Raw genomic sequence first — 18,717 nt, forward strand, 5'->3', positions numbered from 1 at the left:
GACTCACTTTTTCTTTGATGTACGTTACGTGATTTTTTCAACTGTAAAATTAAATAAAAATATAAAAATCCTCAAAATGGATCGAAAATCGCCCAATAATTCAAAAACCACACATTTACTTCGATGATAAAAAATACGATATACGGGCAAACATTATAAGCATTTTTTCTGGTCCATACCGTCCATGAAGTAATTCAAATAGCATTATTTTGTTTGATTCTAAATTTTTTATTTGCCTAATTTTTTCGAAATTAAAAAAATAGCAAAAAAGCCTCATAAAATCGTTATGCCATATTAGGCCATTTTAATAATCTTCCACTCGAAATATTACATCAGAAATCAATGTAGTAAAACTTTTTTAATAGTTTCTCGATCATTTCTATGTTTTTTTAACCGTCGATTATTTTACAGATTTTTCTTGGCCCCTCAAGACTCTTACATCATATAAGAATTCCTTTGCAAAATTTGCAAATCATGTTTTAAAAATTTTCAAAAATAAATCGCTTAAAATCCATCGAAAAGCAGCAGATGATTCAAGAAGCATTTTAATTGTTTGTACTGTCTCTCACCTGCGAACTTACTACAAAACAACAACAACAAAAAACATTTTGCGACCTGTAGATGTTCCAACTTATAAAAATTTTTCCAAATCTAAAAAAAGACTAAAAATCTTTAAAAAATCACCAAATAATTAGAAAACCATTTGTCATAGACGACTTTTGCATGCAAATGTACGTTCAGGTATAAAATTTATAATACTACATTGTTGTGGTTTATTACAGACCCAAAAAATCACTTGGCCCGATTTTAAAATTTTGCATTTCCAAAAAACACGTTTAAACCACCGAGAAAACAAGTTTCGTAAGGCATTTTTACGAAATTTTTAAACAAAAAACTAACTTATTTTGTAAAAATTCAAGTCAAAAATAACTAGTCGTTCACTTCGCCCGTTTTTTTTTAATTATTTATTTATTTGAGCAAAATTTCGTTAAAATACAACAAAAAATTAAAAATAAGCGCAACTAGAAACCTACCTATAACATGTGCCTTTTGCATCCTCCACGTCTGCAGATCAACACTCGGTTTGTGCGTTCGTCTCCGTTCTAAACACTGTCTCAGAGCATTTAACTCAGCCCTTATACCTTCATAACTTGATGATTTTATGGCATCCATCCAACTTGAACGTTCTGTATCCGAGACAGAAGCCAATGCTTGACACAAACCCCCATCAAAGACTAAAGTACGACAATTTGTAGTAAACTATTAAATTATTTTTCAATAGTTCACCTAAATAAAATGGGTATTGACCATCGGCTGTCATGGGTGGCGAAGCCATAGGTGGGTCGATTCGTACTTGACATTGTTCCAAAACCACAACACCAAGTGGTTCCGACCATGGATCTTTACTTTTAAAATAAAACAGCAAGTTGCCTCGTAATCTACACCATCTTTCTAAACTGACTGGAATGCAAAAAAGCAGAGAGTTATTGATAAAATACAAATTTAAATTTATAAATTCCGAAAAATTCGTGTTGTTTCATCAGTGCTGCGCCCCAACCTATAAAGCTTGGCTTTATACAAAAAATGGAATGTTGAAAAAAGTCAATATTTATTTTATTTTTATACAAAAAAATAGGATGTTTTCAAAACATTTTATCAGTATTAATAATAATAATAAATTGGCATTAAAACAAAATAAATAAAACTTACGATTCATTTAAAAATTAAACCAACCATGAAATATGAAGTGTACGAATTATAATTCCATCTTAATTATAATAATTCAAAAATTATTATTTCATACAATTAGAGAACAGTTAAAGATTACAAATTGTTCGCAAAATTTTTTAGTATGTATTTTAGCATAATTCATAAGCTTGAGCTAGTTTTTTTTATTATTTTTTTTAATTTTTTATTTTATTTTCTGACGGTGTTATAAATAAAATTAGAACGATGTAACCAAACTTATAAGTTTACAGAATCAGTTTTCACCAATTTTTGACTTTTTTCGAAAGTTTGAGGCAAAAATTGAAGCAAAAAATGAGTAAATTAGATTAAAAAACGTTAACACAATTACGAATAAGTCGATTTCTAAACTGAATTTCTAAACCGAAAAAACTCAAAGTTAGATAATTTTTATTTAAGCAAGTTTTTAGGAGAGAAATTGTCACACTTTAGCAAAATTTTTGCATCTTTGGAGCGTCTAAACAGGTGCTTAAGTATGTCTTTGAGATAAAAACTCGTTTTCTTTTTCGTGAAATGTTGCTAAACCTGACTGAAAATGAGTCCGAAAAGTGAATGCTTTACTATTTTTGCATTTTATCACGTTCTTAGTCAAATACAAATATAAAATAAGCAAAATAGTGACATTTTTCGCTATTTCGATAGTAATTATTTGGCGCTATTTCGTCAAAAATATTCCAAAAAATTGTTAGGACTATGTTCTCAAGTTTTAACAAAATTTGGAAAAACAGAAAGAGAAATAATACTACATTGATCAAATAATAATAACAATAATAATAATAATAATAATAATAATAATAATAATAATAATAATAATAATAAGCCATTATTTAAGAAAAAAAATATGAGGAAGCAAAGACTAGCTAATGCTTTCATAAAACAAAACAAAAACATACATTTTTCAAATATAAAAGAAATGATATATAATAAGTAATAATAATATTATATAATAATATAATTAATATATAATATTAACACGAAAAAATAATATAAATTTTAAATAATATTAAACGAATACTAGACATAAAAGTAGATACCATTGAAAAAATGTAAAAAATAATAAGAATAAAAGTAATAATATAAAATGAAAACAAAATAACAAAAGAATAATAACTATTGAAGTAATAGAAAGTTTAATTTTATTTGTTTCTTAAATAGGTTTACTGGCTAAGACTTCAAATGGTTTTTGATATTATTATAAATGACTACATCATTATAGGTAAAACAGCAACAAAAAAAGGGCTGTAGAAAAACAGGGTATCTACGATCTACGATGCACAAGTTTTTGCTTTACTGCCATCAAAAATTTAAAAACATTTAAAATGATAATAAAGTTTTAACCAATTTAATTCTATAATTTTTAGAGAAATGTGATCATGCTTTCTAAGTTTACAAATAAATGTACAACATTGAATTTTTTGTAAACAATTTTTGTAACTAGAATTAAGACAAGGGTAAAAAAGGGTAAGACAGTATTTATCTTAATTTGAAGTTAATTATACTTCGATTTTGGTAAAGTGGACGTAAACGCACGTAACTATTTTTTACTAAAAGAGAGAAATGACTTGAATCGCAATTCTTGATCAAAGACAACGCCCAGTAATTTTATGCTTTTGACAATTTTTATTTAGATTTTTCAAAATGTATGTCATTTAATTTAGGTCCGAAAACTGTAAGGGAGCACTTTTCAATGTTTAATTTCAAATTGTCTCTAAATGAATAACTGTGAATACCTTGAATGTTGAATAAAGTTTACTATGTCGAAAGTATATATAAAAGGTACAATAAGGGCCCTAAGACGGAGCCTTGAGGTACCCCTGATGTAACTCTCTCACAATATGACAATAAATTATCCTAGTTGAACCACTGGCTACGCTCATTTAAATAATGAAAAAAGAATTTTAAGCAGTTTTGAAATTATTGTATTTTTTCCTTTTTCAAACTTCTTTACAAGTTATGCTCCCAAAAACGTAACTATTTTAAGAAATTTCGTAAAAAATAAACCATATATAAAAATCAATTTTTCTTTATAAAAACTTACCTAAAATACGAGAAATATCATAAATTGACATTTTCAAAATAAATTGAGTGTTTATTTTTATTTATTATTATTTAACATTATTATTATTTATTATTACTTTTTTTTCCACTGCTCATATAATATTTTTTAAATTAAAGTTTAGTGTTTTTGCTAATTTTCACTCAAATTTTTAAAATGTAAATAACTCCAAATTGCAATAAGCAAATTTAAATTTATTTGAAAGCGAAGCACATCTTTTAACGTATTTTAACGTTCTGATAAAGAAACATTATTTGAACTCTAAATTAAACGGTAAACTAATTTAAAAAAATGCTTAATGCGATTTATTTTTGTATAGTTTTTTGCATAATGTAGCACAGACGTTTTCTAATGAACATCCTGTATGTGCAATTTAATTCTTTAATTTTTAGAGAAATGTGATCATATTTTCTAAGTTTACAAATAAATGTACAACAATTATTTTAATTTTTTTGTAAACAATTTTTGAAACTAGAATTAAGACAAGGGTAAAAAAGAGTAAGACAGTATTTATAATAGGTAGTACAAGTGTTTCAGAATTTTTTTCTTAATCTGAGGTTAATTAAACTTCGATTTTGATAAAGTGGACGCAAAAGCACATAACCATTTTTTACTAACAGAGAAAAATGACTTTTGAATCGTAATTCTTGATCAAAGACAACGCCCAGTAATTTTATGCTTTTGACAATTTTTATTTAGGTTTTTCAATGTTTAATTTCAAATTGTCTCTAGATGAATAACTTTGAATACCTTGAATGATGAATAAAGTTTACTATGTCGAAAGTATATATAAAAGGTACAATAAGGGCCCTAAGACGGAGCCTTGAGGTACCCCTGATGTAACTCTCCCACAATATGACAATAAATTATCCAGTTGAACCACTGGCTACGCTCATTTAAATAATGAAAAAATAATTTTAAGCAGTTTTAAAATGATTGTATTTTTTTCCTTTTTCATACTTCTTTACAAGTTATGCTTCCAAAAATGTAATTAATTTAAGAAATTTCGTAAAAAGTAAACCATATATATAAATCAATTTCTCTTTATAAAAACTTACCTAAATACGAGAAATAATATAAATTAACATTTTCAAAATAAATTGAGTTTTTATTTTTATTTATTATTATTTAACATTATTATTTATTATTAATTTATTACTTTTCCACTGCTCATATAATATTTTTTAAATGAAATTTTAGTGTTTTTGCTAATTTTCACTCAAATTTTTAAAATGTAAATAACTCCAAATTGCAATAAGCAAATTTAAATTTATTTGAAAGCGAAGCACATCTTTTAACGTATTTTAACGTTCTGATAAAGAAACATTATTTGAACTCTAAATTAAACGCTAAACTAATTTAAAAAAATGCTTAATGTGATTTATTTTTCTATAGTTTTTTGCATAATGTAGCACAGACGTTTTCTAATGAACATCCTGTATGTGCAATTTAATTCTTTAATTTTTAGAGAAATGTGATCATATTTTCTAAGTTTACAAATAAATGTACAACAATTATTTTAATTTTTTTGTAAACAATTTTTGAAACTAGAATTAAGACAAGGGTAAAAAAGAGTAAGACAGTATTTATAATAGGTAGTACAAGTGTTTCAGAATTTTTTTCTTAATTTGAGGTTAATTAAACTTCGATTTTGATAAAGTGGACGCAAAAACACAACTATTTTTTACTAAAAGAAAGAAATGACTTTTGAATCGCAATTCTTGATCAAAGACAACGCCCAGTAATTTTATGCTTTTGACAATTTTTATTTAGGTTTTTCAATGTTTAATTTCAAATTGTCTCTAGATGAATAACTTTGAATACCTTGAATGTTGAATAAAGTTTACTATGTCGAAAGTATATATAAAAGGTACAATAAGGGCCCTAAGACGGAGCCTTGAGGTACCCCTGATGTAACTCTCCCACAATATGACAATAAATTATCCAGTTGAACCACTGGCTACGCTCATTTAAATAATGAAAAAAGAATTTTAAGCAGTTTTAAAATTATTGTATTTTTTTCCTTTTTCAAACTTCTTTACAAGTTATGCTCCCAAAAACGTAACTATTTTAAGAAATTTCGTAAAAAATAAACCATATATAAAAATCAATTTCTCTTTATAAAAACTTACCTAAAATACGAGAAATATCACAAATTGACATTTTCAAAATAAATTGAGTTTTTATTTTTATTTATTATTATTTAACATTATTATTATTTATTATTAACTTATTACTTTTCCACTGCTCATATAATATTTTTTAAATTAAATTTTAGTGTTTTTGCTAATTTTCACTCAAATTTTTAAAATGTAAATAACTCCAAATTGCAATAAGCAAATTTAAATTTATTTAAAAGCCCAGCACATCTTTTAACGTATTTTAAAGTTCTGATAAAGAAACATTATTTGAACTCTAAATTAAAGGGTAAACTAATTTAAAAAAATGCTTAATGCGATTTATTTTTCTATAGTTTTTTGCATAATGTAGCACACACGTTTTCTAATGAACATCCTGTATGTGCAATTTAATTCTTTAATTTTTAGAGAAATGTGATCATATTTTCTAAGTTTACAAATAAATGTACAATTATTTTAATTTTTTTGTAAACAATTTTTGAAACTAGAATTAAGACAAGGGTAAAAAAGAGTAAGACAGTATTTATAATAGGTAGTACAAGTGTTTCAGAATTTTTTTCTTAATCTGAGGTTAATTAAACTTCGATTTTGATAAAGTGGACGCAAAAGCACGTAACTATTTTTTACTAAAAGAGAGAAATGGCTTTTGAATCGTAATTCTTGATCAAAGACAACGCCCAGTAATTTTATGCTTTTGACAATTTTTATTTAGGTTTTTCAATGTTTAATTTCAAATTGTCTCTAGATGAATAACTTTGAATACCTTGAATGTTGAATAAAGTTTACTATGTCGAAAGTATATATAAAAGGTACAATAAGGGCCCTAAGACGGAGCCTTGAGGTACCTCTGATGTAACTCTCTCACAATATGACAATAAATTATCCAGTTGAACCACTGGCTACGCTCATTTAAATAATGAAAAAAGAATTTGAAGCAGATTTAAAATTATTGTATTTTTTTCCTTTTTCAAACAAGTTATGCTCCCAAAAACGTAACTATTTTAAGAAATTTCGTAAAAAATAAACCATATATAAAAATCAATTTCTCTTTATAAAAACTTACCTAAAATACGAGAAATAATATAAATTGACATTTTCAAAATAAATTGAGTTTTTATTTTTATTTATTATTATTTAACATTATTATTTATTATTAATTTATTACTTTTCCACTGCTCATATAATATTTTTTAAATTAAATTTTAGTGTTTTTGCTAATTTTCACTCAAATTTTTAAAATGTAAATAACTCCAAATTGCAATAAGCAAATTTAAATTTATTTCAAAGCGAAGCACATCTTTTAACGTATTTTAACGTTCTGATAAAGAAACATGATTTGAACTCTAAATTAAACGCTAAACTAATTTAAAAAAATGCTTAATGTGATTTATTTTTCTATAGATTTTTGCATAATGTAGCACAGACGTTTTCTAATGAACATCCTGTATGAGCAATTTAATTCTTTAATTTTTAGAGAAATGTGATCATATTTTCTAAGTTTACAAATAAATGTACAACAATTGTTTTAATTTTTTTGTAAACAATTTTTGAAACTAGAATTAAGACAAGGGTAAAAAAGAGTAAGACAGTATTTATAATGGGTAGTACAAGTGTTTCAGAATTTTTTTCTTAATCTGAGGTTAATTAAACTTCGATTTTGATAAAGTGGACGCAAAAGCACATAACTATTTTTTACTAAAAGAGAGAAATGACTTTTGAATCGCAATTCTTGATCAAAGACAACGCCCAGTAATTTTATGCTTTTGACAATTTTTATTTAGGTTTTTCAATGTTTAATTTCAAATTGTCTCTAGATGAATAACTTTGAATACCTTGAATGTTGAATAAAGTTTACTATGTCGAAAGTATATATAAAAGGTACAATAAGGGCCCTAAGACGGAGCCTTGAGGTACCCCTGATGTAACTCTCCCACAATATGACAATAAATTATCCAGTTGAACCACTGGCTACGCTCATTTAAATAATGAAAAAATAATTTTAAGCAGTTTTAAAATTATTGTATTTTTTTCCTTTTTCATACTTCTTTACAGGTTATGCTTCCAAAAATGTAATTATTTTAAGAATTTTCGTAAAAAATAAACCATATATAAAAATAAATTTTTCTTTATAAAAACTTACCTAAAATACGAGAAATATCATAAATTGACATTTTCAAAATAAATTGAGTGTTTATTTATATTTATTATTATTTAACATTATTATTATTTATTTTTTTTTCCACTGCTCATATAATATTTTTTAAATTAAAGTTTAGTGTTTTTGCTAATTTTCACTCAAATTTTTAAAATGTAAATAACTCCAAATTGTAATAAGCAAATTTAAATTTATTTAAAAGCCCAGCACATCTTTTAACGTATTTTAAAGTTCTGATAAAGAAACATTATTTGAACTCTAAATTAAACACTAAACTAATTTAAAAAATGCTTAATGTGATTTATTTTGGAAGTTTTCTATACCTTTTTGTATAGTGTAGCACAGACGTTTTCTAATGAACATCCTGTATGTGCAATATTATTTAAACTGAACACGTCACAATAAGAAATATCATCACAAAGAACTCTACAACCGGATTGGTGTGAAGAGAATTTTAATTTTTTCATTATTTACATTAATGAACAATTATTTGAAAACAAAAGACAAACAATCACAACTTTCAACCGTGCAAAAAATAACATAAAAAAATATATATTTCAAAACGGTCGCGCATTTAATTTGTTTATCAGTAGATTAGGTTGTTTATTCACACACTAACTACGTAATTTTAACTCATGTGTTGCCTAAAATCGACGAAATAATTAAAATGAAGATGATGTAAATGAACATTAATCAAAACTAACTAAATATTACTGTAGAAGCTCTAATGATGATTGCATTATGATCAACCTTCAAGCCAATTGTTAGTGATGACAAGTGAGTGTAACAATTAAATTGTTACAAAGCAAACCAAATGTGAATGAGACCACCACCTGTCGTGTTAGTAAATTAGCAACAAATTACATGTGTGTTAGCGGAGTGTTAGTTTTGTAAATTCATCTTGTGTGTCAAATAAACAAAAATAATAATAATAATACTAGAACCGTATGCATTTGACGACCAATTAAAAATTAAACAAGTGATGAAAATTGTTAGTCAGTTAGTTCGTAATATTTTTCGAAAGCTAAAAAAATTATTATTGGTCGTTAAATAAATGCAAATATTTAACAAACAAGATAAAATCCAAGCGAGGTGCATCGTGGTAGTACCTTTGCTTACTCCCCCTACACAGCTCAGATTGCGAAGTCTCTTTTCACGTTTTTGATATTTCCTTTTACCTGTAATACACGATAAGAAACATATAAGCTAAAGTAACAAATAAAATAAAAAACTGTTGAAAAATTTCATGTACGTGGAGTAGCAAGTACAAGTAATTATCCATTTTTACTTGTTAAGTATGTACATGATTGTATGGAAAGTTATGTAAGTACATTTACACAAATCAATATCATATTTACAGTAATTACAGCGTTAATTGAAAAAAAGTTCCCTCGAAAGAGCAAAAATTAAACATGAAAACACAAAAAAACAGTTTCTTGTTAATGAACTGCGAAGTGAGTTATGAAAATGAACCTCCATGTGAGAAAATTAACTATTGTCCGTTTATTAGTAACATTCATGCAATGAAACAATAGTCGGAAAAGCGAACAGGATCGCAGTTCCGCAAATAAAATATTTGCTAGATGTCGAGTTCGAAAACAACTTTAATATTTGAACAGTTCCAACATAAACTTTTCCATCTATCGAACGATAAAACAACAGTTTATTAAAGTTTTAAGAGAACACTGCTGCACTTCTCATCTAATTTTAATGTCTCTAGCTGCGGCAATAAAACCTATCACGTTTTGTCCATTAGTCACTGTAAAAAAATCTTGACACAAAAAATGTAACTTACTTTCAGCTTTTCGAAAAAATCCGTCTTGTCTCTCACGTATGTACAAAATTCCCTCTTTTTCGAATTTGGTGGATGGTTGTGTGGCCAATGTGATTAGTTCTTGTTTATTAAATCGCATAGTAAATGATGATGAGTTGTCTGCAAAAAAGTAATTAAGTTAATACAGTTGACAGAGCAAATCTTCTTTTAATACTAGCCCTAACAACTAAAAGCCGGTTTACCGAACATTTTAATTGCAATTAAACTTTAACTTGACATTATTATGTCAATGCATTTTAAATAGCAACTTAACTCGAATTAGTTTAATTCTGAATTAAATCTTAATTTCGCTTTCTGTAAGCCGGCCCTAAACGTTTGAACGAATAAAAAATCAAGCTAATGAATGTTTATTTAAAAAAAAAAAACATATTTTGTTTTGTAACGTACAGGCTGACCCAGAGGTGCATAATCGGTCTATAACTTATTTATTATTTAAATATTGCGATTCTGTTTTTATTATCCGATAGAGCGACTTAAAGTCCACAAACTGAAAATGTTTTTATTATACACAGTGTGTTGTATACAGGGTGGTGAACCAAAGTTACATTTTTTTAAATGGAACACCCTATATATTTTTGCATGATTAGATTTTACGCAAAAAAATAATGTAACTTTATATAAACTATTATGGGTCTATCTCTTTTTGTTTTGGAATTATTCAACTTTTCGTTATCAAAAAGACCAATTTTTGAAAAATCGCTGCAAAGTCGCCTATGAATATTTTCCGGTAAATTTGCAACAGAAAAATTCAAAATATCCTGTAGTTTTAGAAAATAGTCGACTTTTACTTGAAACACGGAAATAATGTACAGGGTGTGCCAAAACGCAGAAAGTTGAATAACTCATTTTTTTTATGGAACACCATGTATTTCTTTACATGTGTCGATTGCATTTTTCATAAGCTTTCTATTGATATGCGGTTTTTATAGCAAATTTACAATATTTCTTAAAGTGTTCAAAAAAATAAAATTTTATTTTTTATTTATTTTATTAATAATTCTTGATGAGTGAAATTCATTTAGGTATCAGGTAATAATTAGATTACTTGTGTAATTAGTCACATTAGTACATATCCAAAAATTAATTACCAGTTGACTATCAGATTCTAGGCTAACATATTGTCTTGTAATAAAATATATTTTTTTGAAAAATCTCAAAAGATATTTTAAATTTGCTATGCAAGCCCTATACCGTTAGAAAGCTTATCAAAAATGCTATCGACACATTTAATAAAATACAGGCTGTTCCATTTGAAAAAAATGAGTTATTGAACTTTTTGCGTTTTGGCACACCCTGTGTATTATCTGCGTACTTTAACTAAAAGTCGTCTATTTCCTCAAACTACAAGGTATTCTAAGTTTTTATGTTGCAAATTTATAGGAAAATATTCATAAGCGACTTTGCAGTGATTTTTCAAAAATTGGTCTGTTTTATAACGAAAAGTTGAATGATTCCGAAACAAAAAGAGATTGACCCATAATAGTTTATATAAAGTTACATTATTTTTTGCGTAGAATTGAATTAAGCAAAAATATATAGTGTGTTGCATTTAAAAAAATGTAACTTTAGTTCACCACACTGTATACAACACCCTGTGTATAACAAAAATATTTTTAGTACAGAATAGTAATATTTCAAATAGTAAAAAAGTTATAGACCGATTACACACTGCTGGGTCACCCTGTATTAAATACCTGTTAAAAGTCTAACATTTGTGCCAAGTTTTATCAAAAAATTTCTATTTCTTCTTGGTGTTGCAATCTTTATGACACTGAGTATATTTTTCTAATAGAATGCTATTATTTTTTTGAGCTCATTAAGATGCCTTTTTCGCTTCTTCGTGTCCTCAAAGGTTTTTTTAGTTCAGTTTAGGGATTGCTGTTAAAAAAAAAACAAAAAAATCGGTTTTACACCTTTATTTTTTAAAAATTAGTAAAAAATAGAAACAGTGCTTTTTTGATGACATTATTATCACGTACGTCTTAAATAAGGCCTAACAGGCTTATTAACTGAGTTTGATTGATCTGAATTACTACAGAGTGTTTACAATTTTTTTTCAAACTTCTTAAAATTTAAAGTCTGTAGCACCCTGTACAGGTGGTCCAGCCCAGCTTCCATCTTCGGTGGCTCAGTTATTATTTAACAATTTATACTCTAGGATTTCAAAAAAATATTTTTGTTTATACATAGTGTCACAAAAAAGTATGACATCATAATAATAATTTTTATGGCATACTACTATTACTACATTAAGATGCCTTTCTAGCTTCTTACATGTCCCTAAAGTTTTTTAATCGGTTTTATTACTACTTTACCAGAAACATGAAATATGATCAAAAAAACTCATTTTTCTCACGAGTTCTTTTATCTGTAAGATGATGCAATAAAAGCTGTATATTTTTGAAAAACACAAAAATAAATAAGGAAAACTTGAAATAATTAGCAATCACTAGCACAAACACTAGAAATAACAGATAAGTACTTGTGTGATATCAACTTATCTAGTCATTATTATTATCTATTCCGGAGTCTGGGTGGTTCTAATCCATACAAAAATAACACAACAGATGTAGTAAGATAAAAAGTAATATGAAATCAACTAAATCTATCAACATGCAGTAAACAATAACACTAACACTGAATCCAGTTCCACAAATTTATGTTTTTGTCTCTAGAACAAAAACTTTAAAATTAATCCCTCACTAATCTGGCATCATTTCTTGCAATAATTTTGTTAATCTCTGTTAAAAAACAAAAAATAAGCAACATATCCCACTTGAACCACCAACTTATTAACGAGTTGATATCACAGTATAATATCTACAACTCACCGGTTTAGAGGTTTCCTTGTAATAATTACGTTTATTAATCCATTTCACACAGTTTTAAAACATTTATCAACTGTATTTAACTTTGTACAAGCCCTTTACCACTTTTGAAACGAGACAACACGTAAAATGTCAACACCTGAAATAATTGGTACGACTGACACAGAGTTGGAAAAATTGAAAGTCACTAAACTGTGCGCTTAGAATCCTATGGTTTTTGAGTCTTTTTTTTTGAGTTTTTGAAAAATATAAAAACACACCAAATTCCTACAAGTTTTCTTTTAATTGAACGTAAGGACTAACACTAGGACACAAAAAAGTGTCTGGGTTCCAAATACACGAAACAAGAAGAGAGTATCAAATGCACATTGGGTCGAAAGCGCGCACCAGAATCAAAAATCAAAAAAAGAATTTTTTAACACATTCAAAAAAAGGTCATGGAGTAAATACAATTGCCATGTATAATTACATAAGTGTACTATAGTAGATAAGAACCATTAATAAAAGTGTAAAAAACCGGTTAATTATTTTACGTAACCTCACATTTTTTGTGACTTGAGGTGATATATTATCGTGGATTTGTGGCCTAATTAATATTAATAAATGGTGGGTTTGTGATTTCACGTAAGTCATTTAATATTTTTGTCATTTTTTGCACTATAACACATTTGTTAGGTTTCCAAAAAAATTAAGTGAGGTTATCATACCCACACGTGGGCCCCCCGAAAATGAAAAAACAAAAATTATTAAAAACTTTTAATTTAAACGAATTAAACTCGTTAGTTGAGGATAAGAATTCGTGTGTGGAATTACTTACCCTCCAGGAACACATAGCCCTCCACCCTTACCACTTGAACGATTTAAATAATTCAGTTAAGGAGATCCTCAATTCAAGGATAGGGAAGTTTAGTGCCAGGTTTTGGGTAAAAATGAAAGTTTTGCCAATAGTTTTAATAATTTATTTGTAGATTAGATGGGATTCTGTGTGGTTACAAAAATACAAAATTGTTGTCAAAAGCAGGAAAAATCTGTGATGATTCTTGCTACATTCACGCCGATATTGAGGCCGAATTCTTCATTTTTAAGCCTGTGGAAGGTAAAATACTGGAAGGTGTCGTACACAAAAAGACTAAAGATCATGTTGGTTGTCTGGTACATAAAATTTTTAATGTGTCTTTGCCAAAGCCCAAGAAACATGAGTGGTTGGGCGAAAATTTGAACCCTGGCAGTAGAATACAACTAGAAATCACGTCAACAAATTTCGAGGGAAAATTGCCTTACATTAAAGGTAGAATTATGTAAGTTTATTTTTCATCATACAACTACATAGTGAGTCTGCTAAAAGTATTTCTCACCATATTTTAAAAAGTAATAGTCGCCCAAAAGTCAGCGTTATTAAATTATTAAATACTTTATATTTTTTTCTATACATGTGTTTCTTTTTCAGAATTTGTTTACCCTTTCTTATACGAATAATTGAATTTTTTATTTTTACTTAATTATTTTTTTTGGGGGTTAGTTACAGTTTTTTCAGCAACATTTAATTAACCATCGCTTGTTTTCAGGTGACACAGGAAATAAAAAAAATGTAGATAATTAGTAGTGCTTAGTTAATTTATTTATTGATTTTAATTGTACGGAATTGTAGAAAAATTCTGAAAAAAATCACAAGCACAGAAAAAAATATAAAGTATTTACTAGCAAACGCTGAATTCTGTGGGACTAGTTTTTGAGATGTAGTAACAAATATACTTTATAACAGACTCACCCTGTAGACAAAACTTAATTCAATTAATTGTAGCAATGTTTTGGACGCGACTCCAAACGTATTAAACGAGTCGAACAATAAAATAGTTTTTGAAGAAAACCTTGATGAGACAGTGACAAAAAGTAGTAAGAAGAAAGCGAAAAAAATTATTTTTGATGAGTCGTTCAATGACGAGAGTCTTAATTTTGACACATTAATAAAAGAAGGTAAATTTTTTATTAAAAAAAATTCTTACAACTTCTTGACAACTAATTTCAGAACCTGAGATAAGTTTAAAGAAGAGTAAGAAAAAAACTAAACGTAAGGCGGAAGTTGACGAAGATATTGAACCACCAATCAAAAAGAAAAAGAAAAAACATGTACAAGAGGATTCTTCATAAAATTGTTCCACAAATACATGAAATAAAATATAAAACACAATTCTTTTCTTTGTAAATGCCTCAATTTTTTTTAAATAATTCAGGCTTGAAGAGCTGGGCGTTCTTGCTTGGCTTCCAGTTCCACATTAGTTTGGGCATAGCCTGTACCCCCCTATAATAAAAACCGCATTACTTTTGTTACAAATTGAAGTGTTACTGTTTTACCCTCTGCATTACAATGATGTCTTTTTCTGTCAATTTTTTGCTAGTGAGCGGATGTATCCAATCTTTTTTTATAATTTTCTCCACACATTCTAGCGTAACAACGTCACCCCTAAAAGTACGGTCATTTTTTTATTTAGTGTTGTTAATAAGTTATTAACTTACGTTGGTTTGAGAACAGCACAGGGAACTGAGTTACTTAAAACATCGTGTGTTACAGCACACATGTAACGACATTCTTTCGCAATTAAGGATTTTTTGTCGCCTGAATCCTTGATTGGAGTGAATTTGACGTCAATTAAGTCTTTTACTTTGAGGGGTTTCCCCGAAATGGGGCACAATACCACATTGTCCTTAACAAACAAAGTAATTACTTTTGAGGGAAATATGTTTAGTCGGTCATAACATTTTTTAACCAAAAAAAAATAATAACCAGACCCCGCGCTGAAAAAATTACAAGTTTTTAGCACAAAAATAACTCCTCTCCGGCCAATTTCTGTGATTTTTTTCGTCTTATTTTTAAAGAAATTTTGCGAAATAATTTGTACTAAAACACTATAACAACGTGATTTTTTATTTAATTTGATAATTTTGCGGCCATCAGTATCATTTTTGGTGCAACCTCACAAACAAAAACAGAAACACTTTTGGCTAAATTTTGTACTTATTTATGTCGAAAGTTCTTAGCCATTATTATTGGTCTTCCCAAAATTTTGTCTTTGGCCAGGTTTTAGATAAATAATTATTTTTTGGCGACTTATTCATTTTTTGTGTTCTGTTCTTGAGCGAAAACAAATTTGGTACATTTTCATATGACTTTTAAAGAAGTTTTGCGAAAAAATTGCTGTAGAACGTATTAGGATGCTCGAACCAGGCAAAATTATTGGAATATTCGATTTAAATTGATGATTTTTCGGGCACTTTTGGCAAAATTACACAAAAAAACTGATATTTTAGTTAAGAACTTTGTTTAGAAACTTCATAAAGGTAAGAATATGACCATTTTCAAATTTCGATTTATTTTTTTTATTTTTATTAGGGGTGTTTTGATAAAATTTTACAAAATAATGAGCCTTATTTGATTCAAAAAAGAGGTAAATCGAATGAAACAATAAATGCAATTTCTATCTAGTTTGGCAATTTTTCTATCAGATTTAGTGAAACTTCGGATTTTTTTTTACCTCAGAATCGTGCTTTAATACTCAGGAAAAAGCAAATTTGACTCCATTTTTGGCGAAATTTGGTACATTTTCGTCTTATTTTTACTAAAAAATTACTGGAAAACGTACCAAAATGCTCTAATAAGAAAAAAAATGTGATTTTTTGATTTTGATTTTACAAAATCAGACAAAAATTTTGATAAACTTGCTTGATAAAGGGCTGCGTAAGGTCAGAATAACACTACTTTCGACTAAATTTTATATTTCATTGACTCATTTCTGACGAAACTTTACTAAAAAACGAGTTTAATTTAGTTTAGAAACTAAAACAGTAAAACAGTCAAAATCCGATCAATTTCGATTGATTTTTGCAATTTTTAAGCAGATTTTGAAAAGACCTTGCATAACTGAGCCTCTGGTTTAAGAACGAAATAATAATCGAATGAAACAAGTTAAAATGACTTCAATTTTGATCTAGTATGGTGATTTTTCAATTAGTTTTTGTAAAACTCTAAGTAAATCTTTGATTTAACATCAGAAATGTACTTTAATACTCAAAAAAGGCAACTCTGACTTAATGCTTAGCAAAATTACGTACATTTTCGTTTTATTTTTACAAAAAAAATCCCATAAAACATACCAAAACCTTGGAATACAGGAAAAATTGTGGAATTTACGATTTAATTTAATTATTTTTCAGCCAGTTTTAACGAAATCTTAAAAAAACAAGATTTTAGTTACTCGAAAAAAAAACAAATTTGACTCATTTTTGGGGAAATTTGGTACACTTTCGTTTTATTGCAAAACAAATTAAAACACTCGAATAAAAATAATATAATACTTTGATGATTTTTGGGCCAATTTTAGCAACATTCTAAAAAAAACACACATTTTTGTTCAAAAACTTGCTTAAAGGCCTCAGAAACACGATTTTCGACCAAATATTGTGGTTCGTCGACTTATTTTTATCAATTTCGACGATTTTCTAGCCAAAAGCAAAACAAAACAAGTGAAACAAGCGAAAACGACATCAATTTCGTGTTTTTCCAGTTAACTTTAATGAAACTTTTCGAAAAAAAACCTTGTTTTTACCCCAGAAATGTGCCTAAACGCTGGAAAAAAGTAAAATAAACCACTTTTTTGGTCTGATTTGGTAAATTTTCGTCTTGTTTTTATCGCTATTTGCCACATTATTGCCTTCCTAAAAGCAAAAAAAAATGCAAAAACACATGAAATTTCTAAAATTAAGTATTTTTGTCCGCAAAAAGAAAACTGAGTTTTGGCTTAAAAGGCGCTCAAACGCTCAAAAAACTAAAAAATAACACCACTTTCAAACTAACTTTTTGACCTGACCTGATAGGGTGCCATCTAGTGATTTTTCTGGCAACTACATAGTTTCAAAATACAAAAATTATTAAAATAACCGTCCGTGTAAAATGAAGACTGTGAAGTAAATAATTATACAAATAAGTGCTTACAGGTTTTTGTAATTTGATTTTTTCGGCAGTTGGTGTTTTAGACGGAACCCAAAAACTCGGCAATTCTTTATCACGGCCAACTGCCATGTTCGATATTGACGAAGTACTGGGTTCATTGTCTAAAATAAAAGACGTAATATAATACAAAAACATATAGAAAAAAATTACCGCTTTTAAAGTAGCTTTTTGGTTTGCTAATAATGCTATTTTCGCCCTTGAGAAACTGCTCCACTTTCTGATTAGTCTCAGCCGTCGCCTTGTCCAAATTCTCCTCATCCTCCTTCTTTTTAAGCCGTTCATACTCTTTCAACTTCCTGCTGTTTTCATTCTTCTTGGCAATGATGTATTCAAGGATTACTTCCTTATCGAACAAATAGCCGTCTTTTCTGTGACATAATCGGCAAAAATTAGGCATTTTTTAGGGGAAACACTCACGTTATGACTGGATTTCGACAAGGTTGCAAAGACAAGCAGCAACAATCAAAGTCTTTGATTGAATCTTTACCCAACCTTTGGGCATTTGTACCATAACCTGAAGCCTGGGCGTCTTTCTTTTTTTCGTGGTAGGTGTACACAGCCCCTGCAGTGCAATTTCTTGCGTGTCGTGTCATAATTACACTACTTTTTCCAAAAACAAGAAAACATAACCTCTACTTTGCAACTGTCAAACATCAAATTTTGGACGCCATAATTAAAAGTAGGTATAATTGGTTGCATAATACACTTGTTTCTTTTTCCAAAAAAAAATGCACGCAAATAATTGAGCAAAATATATTTGTAATTAACACAATGAAATATATTTAGATGAAATAATTTTATACAAACTTACAAAGAACGTAATGTAAAATATTAACAGAATAAATATGTAAACATTTATGAGTGAAGTATCGGACTATTATAACAGTAATAAGAAATGAATATCCAGCGACCACAACTATTGGTAACCCTATTGCAAAATATTTAATGTATTATA

General features: G+C 27.9%; 3 protein-coding genes across 4 annotated transcripts in view; 1 reads left to right on the forward strand and 2 right to left on the reverse strand.

Annotated features, from left to right (window-relative positions):
* The window catches only part of LOC655115 (uncharacterized protein), a 53,029-nt gene extending 40,108 nt beyond the window's left edge, over positions 1-12,921 (reverse strand). Inside the window, exons 1-5 of one of the 2 annotated variants that reach the window (XM_064359481.1) lie at positions 12,761-12,921; positions 9,891-10,028; positions 9,205-9,273; positions 1,288-1,461; positions 1,035-1,235 (exon numbers count right to left, since the gene is read on the reverse strand). In XM_064359481.1, the coding sequence (XP_064215551.1) occupies positions 1,035-1,235; positions 1,288-1,461; positions 9,205-9,273; positions 9,891-10,008 (562 nt within the window). In that variant the 5' untranslated portion in view covers positions 10,009-10,028; positions 12,761-12,921. The remainder of the gene's footprint in view (positions 1-1,034; positions 1,236-1,287; positions 1,462-9,204; positions 9,274-9,890; positions 10,029-12,760) is intronic. The other variant, XM_064359483.1, reaches the window with a different exon arrangement.
* Positions 12,922-13,132: 211 nt separating this feature from the next.
* On the forward strand, positions 13,133-14,945 carry Polr1F (RNA polymerase I subunit F). The gene is made up of 5 exons (XM_064359486.1): positions 13,133-13,381; positions 13,433-13,673; positions 13,726-14,055; positions 14,559-14,731; positions 14,784-14,945. Exons 2-5 carry the CDS (start codon positions 13,486-13,488, stop codon positions 14,903-14,905), a joined length of 813 nt encoding a protein of 270 aa, XP_064215556.1. The 5' UTR covers positions 13,133-13,381; positions 13,433-13,485; the 3' UTR covers positions 14,906-14,945.
* Positions 14,884-18,433, reverse strand: LOC655045 (uncharacterized protein). Its single transcript, XM_961541.4, has 6 exons — positions 18,180-18,433; positions 17,913-18,130; positions 17,745-17,863; positions 15,272-15,459; positions 15,110-15,218; positions 14,884-15,056 (listed from the first exon to the last, which is right to left on the reverse strand). The coding sequence occupies exons 1-6, from the start codon at positions 18,353-18,355 to the stop codon at positions 14,985-14,987; spliced, it is 882 nt and encodes a 293-aa protein (XP_966634.1). The 5' UTR covers positions 18,356-18,433; the 3' UTR covers positions 14,884-14,984.
* Between the last annotated feature and the right edge of the window lie 284 nt (positions 18,434-18,717).

The sequence above is a fragment of the Tribolium castaneum genome, chromosome 1, assembly GCF_031307605.1.
Source record: "Tribolium castaneum strain GA2 chromosome 1, icTriCast1.1, whole genome shotgun sequence".
In the NCBI taxonomy this organism is placed as follows: domain Eukaryota; kingdom Metazoa; phylum Arthropoda; class Insecta; order Coleoptera; family Tenebrionidae; genus Tribolium; species Tribolium castaneum.